Below are 11,906 nucleotides of genomic sequence, written 5' to 3' on the forward strand. Positions count from 1 at the left end.
AAACAACATAAAAACTTGGGTTGCCTCCCAATCAACGCCTTTGTTTATAGACATTGGCTCGACCTTCTTCTTTGCAACTTTCCTATCCAAACTCCAATAGGCGCCTCTTCGTCTTCTCCTACTCAATCACAACATTCTCCCATCAACTCGAAATGTGACATTGTTTGTCTTAGTCTCCAACACAACATCTCACGTTGCTAAAAACATCCTACCAAAGAGGATAGGCATGTCCTTGTCCTCTTCTATGTCAAGGACGATGAAGTCAACTAGCAACACTAACTTATCCACCTTGATAATACATCCTCGATAATACCCTTAGGCTTGATGATTGAGTGGTCGGCAAGTTGGAGATCAATATCGATTGGTTCGATTCTTTCCTCGAGACCAATTGATCTTGCAGTCTTCAAAGCAATCAACGATATTCCCGAGCCTTGATCAAGTAGGCACCTCGGGAACTTCTTCTCTCCTATCTCACAAGGGATCACGCAGCTTTCGGGATTTCTTCTCTTAGCCGGGATTTTTCCCGTCACCAACTGTGAGCAAAATGCGCTAAACACCACTACACCATCTTCTTGAATCTTCTCCTTTTTTGCAATAATGTCCTTGAAAAACTTGGAGAATTTAGGAAAGTGTAGGAACAAATCCACCAAGGACACATCTACATTAACTTTCCTAATGATATTCATCATCCAATCGAGTCCCTTCTCTTGAATTATTTTCTTTCTCTTCTTCTTCTCGATTGGGAAAGGAGGCGGCGGGATAAAATTTGGAAAATTAAATGTACTCTTCCGAGCTCCGATTGAGGCGTACAAGGTACCCACGCGAAGCTATTTCAAATACGAAGATAACGGTGGTAAGATAAAAGAATTTGGACATTGTCTTGATAGGCAACGAACAGTTTCAATCAGACACCAGATCCGATTTGGCTCATTGTATGCCTTCGCTCCACATATACATCTATCAATTAATATATAAAAATCAAACTTTAATGATTAATCAATAAATGATTTTTATATAAAAAAATTGGAGAAATCTTGGAGTAGAATTAACATTATTTGATTTACATGCTTGACAGCAGAATTAGTTAATTGCTGCGGCTTTTATAAAGCAAAACTCATGAATACTTGACATGGATTGAATTTCAACATCAATTTTTTAAACTAATGTATCGAAGACCGAAATTGAAAAAAAAAACGACAAAACATAAAAATAGGAGTATAAATTACTAATATCTGATAATAGCCCCACGAAGTTATTTGCTTTTTAGACAAGTCATATACTACCAAGCACCACGAAATCCACGATTATTAGTACAGGCCCTACTAAGCACCAACTTTTAAAGTTTTCAATTTTCACTAAAAACTTCCAATCACAGTAAAACATAGGATAGATTAGTTCACCATAATCACTCAAATATTATAATTAAATAAAATCAGAAAATGATTTGATACGATTCAATAGAATCCAATTATGCTTGCCACTTCTGTGTGACTGTATGGTATCATGCCACTACTTCTATGCAATGCATTAGTGTTGCAAGGAAATGGAGAATCTTTAATTTTTTCTACTCATATCTTTATCAGTAGTACTCCTTAACTAGCTCTCTTAATTCCGATGCACCCATATCGCTAATAGATTAAATTACACAATTAATGGTGATCGGCCAATAAATTATGGAAACATTATACCGATAGTCGTGCAATTTTTAGGCTTTTTCTATTCCTTTTTATTTATGTTTATGTACTTTTTGTTTAGGTTGTAAATACATTAATTGTTCAATCGTATTGATCAATCAAATGAGACCGGACAAGAAAATGAAAGTACTAACTATAATGTGTGATTTTTGAGAAACACAATTTTGTATTTATTTAAATGCTGCAAATTAAAAAAAAGTATGTAGTCATACAATGATACAAACAATTTCATTTTTATTTAAATGCTGCAAATTGAAAAAATGTATGTGGTCATACAATGATACAAATATGATGAAAATATACTTCAAGCTACATATATAGTGTAAAAAAGTAGTACTCACTCATATTGTGCGTGTATTGGTCTAATAATAAAATAATTAATGTTTATAAATTTTGAATTTGAGTTTATTATGATACCACTTTACAATGGTACATGTCTCGCTAGATATATAATTGGATTTAAAGATCAATATTAAAATTATGAATATATGGCACTGTACAATAGTAGTACATGTCCGATCCTCTCAAAAATGATTCGTGACATTTAGTCAGTTTGTTATTTAATCTGTTCTTTTGTTTCTTTAGCAATAACAGGCTAGTAGAACTTTTAATTTGATAAAATTTCAGCTAGATTAAACCTGCAATTTGAAGATGGCTGACTTGAAACCTGATGAAGTCATCATAACTCCGTGTAGGGCTGGCAAATCGTGCGGATTGGGTCGCTTTTGGGTCAACCCAATATCGACCCAACCTTATCGGGTCCCAGCCCAACCCAACTCAACCCGAAATCATCGTGTTTTTATCGGGTACAAGCCAACAGATTCGTGTCGGATTCGTGTCGATTTTGTGTCATCCAAAAAATATCGGTCATCTTTTAATGATAGTAAGTTACTACACAATATAGTTTAACGCTATACGATAACGACCGACATATGAGATTATATAATTCAAATTTGATATTATACGATAAAATAAGATATTATAAAATTAAAATAATTAATTCAAATAATTTTTAAATCCAAATAATAAAATCAAATCTAAATAAAAAAGTTAAAATAATTAAAACAATTATTTTTTAATAAAATTTAAGTATGCAGCAATATTTTTTTATCATAAAAAATAATTAATAATAGTATTAATCATATTTTTACTAATAAAATTTAAATATAATATTTTTTAATTAATAAAAATAATTAAAATTAAAATTTAATATATTATTTTAATTAATAAAAATAATCAAAATAATTTTTTTTCTTAACGGATAACCCAACCCGGCCCAACCCAAAATTTTCGGGTTCTTATTGGGTCGACCCTATAAGGACCCAAATCCTAAACGTGTGTGTTCGTGTCGGGTTAACTTCGTGCGGATTCGTGTCGGATCAAAAATTGTCAGCCATAACTCCGTGAGTACTACTATCTCCTTTGTCCAAGATATTGTCACATTTTCATTTTTAGTTGGTCTCATGAAAGATTTCACATTTTTTTTCTCAAAAAAGTTTGATTTCACAATAATATACGGTGTATAAAGATAATACTCCCTCCGTTTCACTATAGTTGAGGCGGAACTTTTGGGCACGGAGTCTAAGAAAAAGATGTTGGGTGTGTTAAATAAATAGTTAAAAAAGTAAGAGAGAAGAAAAGGTAGAGAGAATAAAGTATAAAGTGAATAAAGTAGAGAGAATAAAGTAAGAGAGTGTAAAGTAAGAAAGAGAAAAAAATTACCATATATGGAAATGACTCAACTATGAAAAAACTTCCCGAAATGGAAAAATGACTCAACTATAGTGAAACGGAGGGAGTACTAATATACTATACATTTTTTCTCTTCAGTTAACACACAAAGTACCATTTCCCAAAATCTTGTGTCATTATTCAAAAAAATTATCTCTCACCGTAATTTATAAAAGTATATTTTTTCTCTCCACTTAACACACAACAATATCTCCTAAAATCTTATGTCATCATCTAAGTGCGACATCTACTTTAGGATGAAGAGAGTACTATTACTTATTATTTCATCTTTTTTGATGATTAATGTAAAAGTTCAATAATAATTGTGATAGGGTTGCATTTAGATTATAATGATAAAATTTTATTTTTCTTATTAATTCTAAATCATCAAATTATAGTAATAGTAGGATAGTTTTTTTAATAAATGGTGAACAAATTTAAAGGCATTGAGCTCAGAGTAAATAATCAAGTTAGAATTTCAAATATTATCGATATGGAAGAACAATGTTATTCAAATGAAGATTTTAGATTTATGTTTTTGGGATTGGTTCTATGTGGCTAAATAATTTATCATTAATTTTAAGTTATGTAATTTTGCACTTTTAAAAATATTTTACATCTTAAATTTTTTGCTTGCCATATCCTTAAAAATGAAATAAAATACAAACTTAATTTGTATCATTAGTATTTAGTTAATTAGTTTATTAGATTAGCCCGAAACTAGAATGTTTAGGATTAAGGTTGAAAATTTTTTATTTGAAAAATTACAATTTGATTAGTATGCATCCGATTAGCATGCAAGCTGAATATGACTGACCCAAAACTCGATAAACTGATGTGATTAACACCCCTAAGAGCATCTCTAAGGAAAAGTTAAATTGAGAACGTATGTTTCTCATTTACCTTCTAAAAATGTAATTATACATTCTTAAACGAAATAATGTATATTAAAAAGGCAAAAAAATAGCTTTTTACATTTTGTATCAAGAAGATGAAAAGATACCTTCTTAAAATGAAAGAATGTAAATACCTCCTCAAATACTATTTTTATTTGAGCATGAAATTTTTTAAAGAAGAAGTAGAAGTTATTTCTCTTTACCTCTTTTCTTGGAGATGCTCTAGTAAGAATGATAAGCTTCAATTTATTTTAGTGTCAAGTAATATATATCACACGATATCAGAATTATCAAATTAAGAATGACAAATTTTATCTTAGTTTTATTTTAAAGTTTGATTTCTTGGATTAAGAAGTCGTTAATCAATTTGCAATTAATACTTAATTTAATGCTTCTCCGGTCTGCTCGCTCTAATTCAATAAATCCAAATACTCAATTCACCTAACAAATACTACTCTATTTACTGCTATTCTTTTAGAATAATGATTGCTTCACCTTAATTGACGGTGCTTTATATATTTTTAATTACCAACTACTATATTATAATACTGGAATAAAAAATAAAATGGTGAAAATTTATATTGGCGAGTTAATAGCATTGTTCAGTTAAGAAGAAAGCGTAGAATACGCGTTTAGGTAATTATGTTTACAGTGTGAAGAGACGAAAAACACTCGACTTTATGATTTATTTGGGATTTTACTAATTTGAATCACAGAAAGCATGAATTCTAGTATAATTCACACAAGTGGGATTAGAAAGAGATATATTTAGAATGCAAAATGATTGAAGCTAGTTTCACTTTAACAAAAGAACTTGAGCAACGCTGTTAGAGCATCTCCAATGGCGGACGTCCGGTCGGACATCCGGTCGGACGTCGCGACGGGCGACCGGGACGTCCGCCATTGTGGCGTTTAGGGTCGGATACGGACGTCCCGTGAGGACGTCGGGTGTCCTCGGACGTCCCGGCGACGGGCGGGCGGACGTCCGCCATTGTGGCGTCCAGTCGGACGTCCCGTTTTTTAAATTTTTTTTTAAAACTCTATATATACGGCTCGTTGAATTTTATTTCATTCGCACCACTTGTGTTAACAAGTTTCTCTCTCTACATCTCTAATTTCAAGTATATCTAGAATGTCTAGTGAAAGTGATAGCGAGAATGAGTTGGAGGTCGCTGTTGAAGGTGCGATAGAGAGGCTGCTACAACAGAGGTTGCAGCGGCGGCAGCAGGCGGCGGTACCTCGGCCGATCCATCGTCGAACTCAAGTACCCCGTGACCACATTGCTGCACATATTCGGTTGTATGCGGACTACTTCGCTCCGCAACCGCGTTTTGGGGAAGCCTTATTCCGGCGACGCTTTAGGATGCATCGTCCGCTGTTTCTGCACATCGTGGGTGCTTTAGAGATAAGATACCTGTATTTTAGGATCAGAGAGGATGCAGCTGGCAAACCCGGACTCACGCCCTTGCAGAAGTGCACTGTCGCAATCAGACAACTAGCTTATGGAGGCGCGGCCGATATGTTCGACGAGTACCTCCACATTGGCGAGACGACAGCCGTCGAGTGTCTGCAGAATTTTTGCGCGGGCGTGAGAGCGATATTCGGGGAGCGGTATCTTCGGAGTCCGAGCCCCGAAGACTGCCAGATGCTGATAGATATGCATGGGTCGGTGCACAGGTTCCCTGGGATGTTGGGCAGCATAGATTGTATGCATTGGGAGTGGAAGAACTGCCCCGCCGCCTGGAAGGGGATGTACACTACCGGCTTCAAAGCCAAGCATCCCACGATGATCCTTGAAGCTGTAGCTGACTACCGGCTGTGGATATGGCATGCTTATTTTGGAGTCGCCGGGTCCAACAACGACATCAACGTTCTCCAGTCGTCGCCCCTGTTCAACGCTCAGTGCAATGGCGTTGGTCCCGCCATCAGTTTCGTCGCCAACGGCAACCAGCATAATATGGGGTACTATTTGGCGGATGGAATATACCCAAACTGGCCCGTCTTTGTGAAGTCAATCAAGCATCCGCTCGGACAAAAGAAGACATACTTTGCGAGCCGTCAGGAAGCAGCGCGCAAGGATGTGGAGCGGGCATTTGGTGTGCTCCAGAGTCGGTGGGCGGTTGTGAAGGGTCCTGCACGGCAGTGGTATATTCCCAACATCGGCGATATCATGTACGCATGTATCATAATGCACAACATGATTGTCGAAAATGAAGCTGCGGAACTGACTCAGTGGACCAATGAAGATGATACGGGTGCAGGTCCAAGTCACGGCGTGGCCACCGCGAATGTGAATATGGGGGTACCTCATGGAGAGGTCGCGCGGCTGCGTGCATTTGCCGACATGCGGCAAACAGATGCCCATGTTCGACTTCAGCAGGATATCATCGAAGAGGTTTGGACTCGGAGGGGTTGACGTGATAATGTATGAAGTTTTTTTTATTAGTATGTAATTTTTTTTTTCGAATCATGTATGTTTTTTCCGATGAAGTTGTTAATTTTTCCCGTTCGTATTCTCGGTCAAATTTTATTTCCGTAAATGTAAATTGTTTTATTTGTGAATATATGATTTTTTTTTATTGCGGGATGTCCTAGTGGGAAGGGCGGACATAGGAGGGGATGTCCTAGTGACGTGGCAGTGGGATGGGAAGTCCTAGTGACGTGGCAGGAGGTGTTTTTGGGATGTCCTAGTGGATGTCCTAGTGGGATGTCCGCCCACTGGAGATGCTCTTATTAGCCTACTAAACCAATAGCATCTAAAAAAGTTCTTTTTGCACCATCATTCTATTTTCTCTCTCTCTCTCTAGTTTGGTGAGCAGTCATCGCTTGCCGACACATTAGTTAGCAACTGCCGTAGGTAGAGAAGGATACAACCATCATTAAGGTTCATGCTGCAATCATCTGTTGTGCACAGTGAAAGGAAATTTGGAGTAAAAAACCTCATTAATTTTGACACTCAAAAACAGTTGGATACGCCAAAACAAGGCCAAATGAAAACAGCCCCTGTCCTAACCAGACATTGCAGGTGGTGGTAGAATAAAGAGCACCAAAAGAAGAAACACACAAAGTGTAGCTATTATGACCCCATCCCCATTTCACTATGACTATGAGGTCTTACTTGTTTCCATACATTTTCCCAACTTTTGCTACTACTATTATCCATCATGGAAAGGAATAATCATACACTTACTTTTACTTGATTGCAACCTTTTACGTGACTGGTGCCGTGATACCCGAGCCCTCTTCGTTGCTGCATCCATTTCAAAGGAAAAGGGCTGATTTTGCATCTCACTATTGCTTCAAAGGACTTGTGCTACAATCATTTACAAGTAATTGATCAAGAAAAAAATGTGCACCTTACCTTGACCACCACAAAGAAGAGAGTAGCTCAAACCTTCTCTTTCACCATTGACAGCTGAAAGCTATACTTTTGTGATAGACCTCCACCATCTTTGGTGGGGCTATGACTTAGACAAGAGTGAAGATGCTTCTTTACAAGTGAATTTCTGTTTCTTCATCTTTTACAATAATATTTTACATCACAGTGAGCTTAAGAAAGTTGTGAAAGCTTATTTTTGAGATATCAGTTGTGCACATATTCACTTGTGCATGGCTTCATCAACTATATGAAAACACTCCTCTTATTAACATAGCAAAGCCTCTAACATTCAACAATTTCATGTTCTAAAATTCATATTAGTCACTACAAACAAGAATGCATTTGCTATCTACACAACAATAATACCATAACTGATAACCCCCCTCCCTCCCAAACCCTATATATCCTTCATATGGACCTAACTCCAGATTCAACAAACCAAAGAAAACTGAAAGAAAGGAAACAATAAATATCAATTAAATCCTACAACAACAATTCTACAAAGTTAACCAACAGAGACACTAGGTAGATGGTGTATCTGCTAGAACCTCATTCAGCATGTCTTCATCGCCATATATGGACCCAAAAAGCTCTGCATCCTTTTCTTCAGGACTGGAGTAGTCCTGTCTCTCGAGCTTTGCATGAGCTGCGACAAATATAAGCTTCTGAGCCCTATCCGAACCCGATCTTGAATTTCCTTGTCTACAAAACCACCTTGTGAACGACGAATCATGTTTGATTCCACACGAGGTTGCTTGAAGGAAAAGAAGCCTGACTGCAACTTTACTCAATATCTTGAAATCTTTGAGGTAAGTTTCCCAGACAAGCCTACTACCCTGGGGATTGGCAACTTTCAGTTTCCCCGTCACAGCATCATGCCGTCTTACCTGAACTGCCTGAGCATATAGTGGGTCCAAACCATCCGATCTCCACTTCATTAGTTCCATTAAAGCAATATGAGCTTCCTCCCTTGAAACCAGCCGCGACACAAGCTTGTCAACGTCCTTCTCTTGCTCGTGTGTCAAGCACTTAAAAGGCGGAAGATACATCCCACTAGCATCTCTGACCAAATACAAAGGATCAAGAATAAATGCAGCAGACCATGCTGGATGATACACCTTTCTGAATCGCCTTTCGAGAATCTTCTCCACAGGTCCTTCAGCAATGTCATTTTTTGTGCACCACTCCTTTATTTTAGCCCTCAGTTCCTCCCAAAGAGGGAGACACTGCCCAACTGACGGCCTCTCAGCCTCAATTTCTTGAGCCATCGCCATGATCATTTTCACTAGGGAATGAGCAGCCTCAACGTGTCTCCAGAATCCAACATCCTGAATCACAGCTGCAACCTCCCCACCACAAACATCCAATAAGCCAACTTTACACGAATCATCCGATACAATTAGGTTTAGAATTCTAGAGCAGCTCAATAAATCATCCAGCATTGCAATGAAAGGAGACCAAATCTTTGAGATTTCACATTTAGGATGAGGCACTCTAATAAATCCAGCAATGTCATACCCTTGCAGCCTAAACCTGTGGAAACTATTCCTAATCTGCGGAGTGGAATTGATGAGGCTAGCAATTTTTGTACAATTATCACTTACAGTCTTAAACAATGGAAGCTCTCTATACAAGTCCTTTATCAAACTAAAGAATCCTTGAACCTGACAAGATAGATTGATCATCCAATGATTCTGGAGTTCTAAATTCCTTAATGCTTTAGCTTTATACTTATCTGAAACGATCCCAACACATCTCTGCACATTGCCACCACATATCCCTTGGATAGTCTCCCACAGAACCTCCTCCGCATACTGTGATGGCACGGCAGCACCATCAACGCTCATCGCCTTTCGGAAAATGGCTGTCCTATTGGGAAGGTTCACCGTGAACTTAACCAAACGCTGGCTCCCAACACCGGCCTTCCACCCATCACAAGCAACCTGAAAGAATGCTGCATCTGAAATCCTAGCTTCTGACTCCATCCTAGCTTGGTCAAACTTGGATTCGAGCCTCGAGCTCAAGAAATCCATGTTCAAGGTCGCAGTAAACCCCACCTGGTTAAGGAAAGCCCTGAACTTGGGATGTTCAAGGCTTGAAAAGGACACCACCCCACATGAGTCATAAAACCAGTCTCCCAAAGCATCAAACGCTCTCTTCACTTGATTCTTGCTCAAGGCCGGACTAGGCGAGGAGCCGCCGGGGCTCTTGAGCTTCTTCACACTGCTCTCCAGCCGCGCCAACGGCCCGTAATCCTCCTTCCCGCCGGACAACTGGAGCGGCTTCAGATACAGAGGCGGAGCAGGGAGAAAGCTAACCTCATTGGTTAAGAAACGCGAGGGATCAACCATGCTAAGCGGGCATACATCTAGGGAAGCATCAACCGATTCTTGAGACTGCAAGCATCGCTTGCGATTGTTATTCTTTCGAGGGGTAGGCGAGGCCAGAGGGGGCAGCTGCAGCATTGAGTTGAAATTGGGACAAGTCCCCTTCTTGAGATGCTCAGTGGCAGTTCTTGACGGGTTTGATGCAGAGAAGGCGGCGTCGCAGAGAGTGCATTTCAGCTTCACGGCTTTGGGCGGCTTCATTTCGCTCTCCCGTATCAGAATTGGCTCGAGATGGGCCCAGTACCAAGCTCCTTTGCCCTTCACCGCCTTTGTACGGACGGCCGCAAGACCTTCATAGCGCTTGAAAACCGCCTTCGCCGCCGCGTCTTCGATTGGGATTGAAGCATTAGACATTTTGAAGCAGGCTTTTGTTTCTCAATTTATAAGCTGGGTCGACGTTAGTGGGATCGGTTCATAATTGACGTGGGATTGGGGGCTCCTCCGCGGCGGCGGCGGCCGGAGAGTGCGAAGGGAACAAGTGTACCGAAAAATGGGTTAGAGTGGGACAAGGTGAAAGAAGGGAGGGAAGAGAAGATACGGTGTGCAGGAAAGAGATTGGAAGAGCAGTGGCAGAATCATGTAGAGAGAGTGAGGGAAGAAATGAGAGATGATGGAGGAGTGGGTGTCTGTGAATGTAAATTTGAGTATTTAATTAATGTTTAGAAGGTGGCTATTTAATTTTGGCAGCACGTGCTGATAAAGGCGCGTGTGAGGAATCCACGAATGAGAGCTTTAAGATTTGTCAAAAAGGTGTGGGCCGAAGACAACAAGCCAATTAGATTCACTTACTAGTCAACTCTAGCATTCGTTATGTCATCTATTTTACAATCGCTTCAAACTTTTGGAACCTGCACACACAAGTTAACAAGACTAGTACCTAGACGTCACCACGGTTCCGGAACCGGCGGTTCACGGTTCGGAACCGCCGGTTCCGGTTCAATAAATTGATGAACCTGAACCGGCCCGGCCAAGGTGTGGCGGTTCCGGTTCGTGAACCGTGGAACCGCCGGTTCAAGTGAACCGTGGAACCGCCGGTTCCGGGCCGGTTCCGGGCCGGTTCGGCCGGTTCGGCGGTTCGTTTTGATTTTTTTTTTTTGTGCATTTTGTAAATTGTAATTCAAGTTTAAAATGTAAAAAAACTTGCGTAAATAACATTAGAATGAAGCGATGTACAAATGTAATTTTATTGATACAAATTACAACTTCAAAATTACAAATTACAACTTTAAAATTACAAATTACAAGTTAAAATTTACAAATTACAACATAAAAATTAGAAATTACAACTTCAAAATTATAAATTACAAAAGACTTAAAGTCTTCATTACAATTTACAAAATTACATATTCGAAATAAAGGGGAGAAAAAAGAAATAAAGGAAAAGGACTTGAGCTCAACTTAAATTTAAAATTTAAGTTGAAATATAAGTTGAGATGCCTACGTATCCTCAATGCTCAATTGCATTTTGGAATCAAAGTCCACGTAGTTCTCTTACCTTGCTTACCTATTTGGCTTGATCGGAAGTATTGGCGCCTACTCTTCTTCGTCGGGGAAGTAGTCTTGGTCGGGTTGTACTACTAGTTTGTCCCAATCCGGTTCTTGGTCTCTAATTTCGGCGGAGCACCAATCATCAAGTAACATGGTGGCTTCCATGTTTTGTCCGGTGAGCCTACTTCTTCGGTCGTCCAAGACGTTGCCTCCAACACTAAAGGCGGACTCGACGGCGACAGTGGAAGCCGGAACCGAAAAGATCTCCTTGGCCATTGATGCAAGGATGGGAAAATCTTTCTCGTGTGAAGACCACCAATCTAGGACGTCG

The 11,906-nt window shown here is 39.2% G+C and overlaps 1 protein-coding gene across 1 annotated transcript; it reads right to left on the reverse strand.

Annotated features, from left to right (window-relative positions):
• Positions 1–7,946: 7,946 nt before the first annotated feature.
• Positions 7,947–10,723, reverse strand: LOC121742022. The gene has a single exon (XM_042135034.1). It carries the CDS (start codon positions 10,439–10,441, stop codon positions 8,222–8,224), a length of 2,220 nt encoding a protein of 739 aa, XP_041990968.1. The 5' UTR covers positions 10,442–10,723; the 3' UTR covers positions 7,947–8,221.
• Between the last annotated feature and the right edge of the window lie 1,183 nt (positions 10,724–11,906).

Source organism: Salvia splendens, chromosome 7, assembly GCF_004379255.2.
Source record: "Salvia splendens isolate huo1 chromosome 7, SspV2, whole genome shotgun sequence".
Taxonomy (NCBI): domain Eukaryota; kingdom Viridiplantae; phylum Streptophyta; class Magnoliopsida; order Lamiales; family Lamiaceae; genus Salvia; species Salvia splendens.

Bases quoted from the DNA above. Each gene is read 5' to 3' on its own strand.
- LOC121742022 (XM_042135034.1), bottom strand. From the start codon at position 10,441: ATGTCTAATGCTTCAATCCCAATCGAAGACGCGGCGGCGAAGGCGGTT.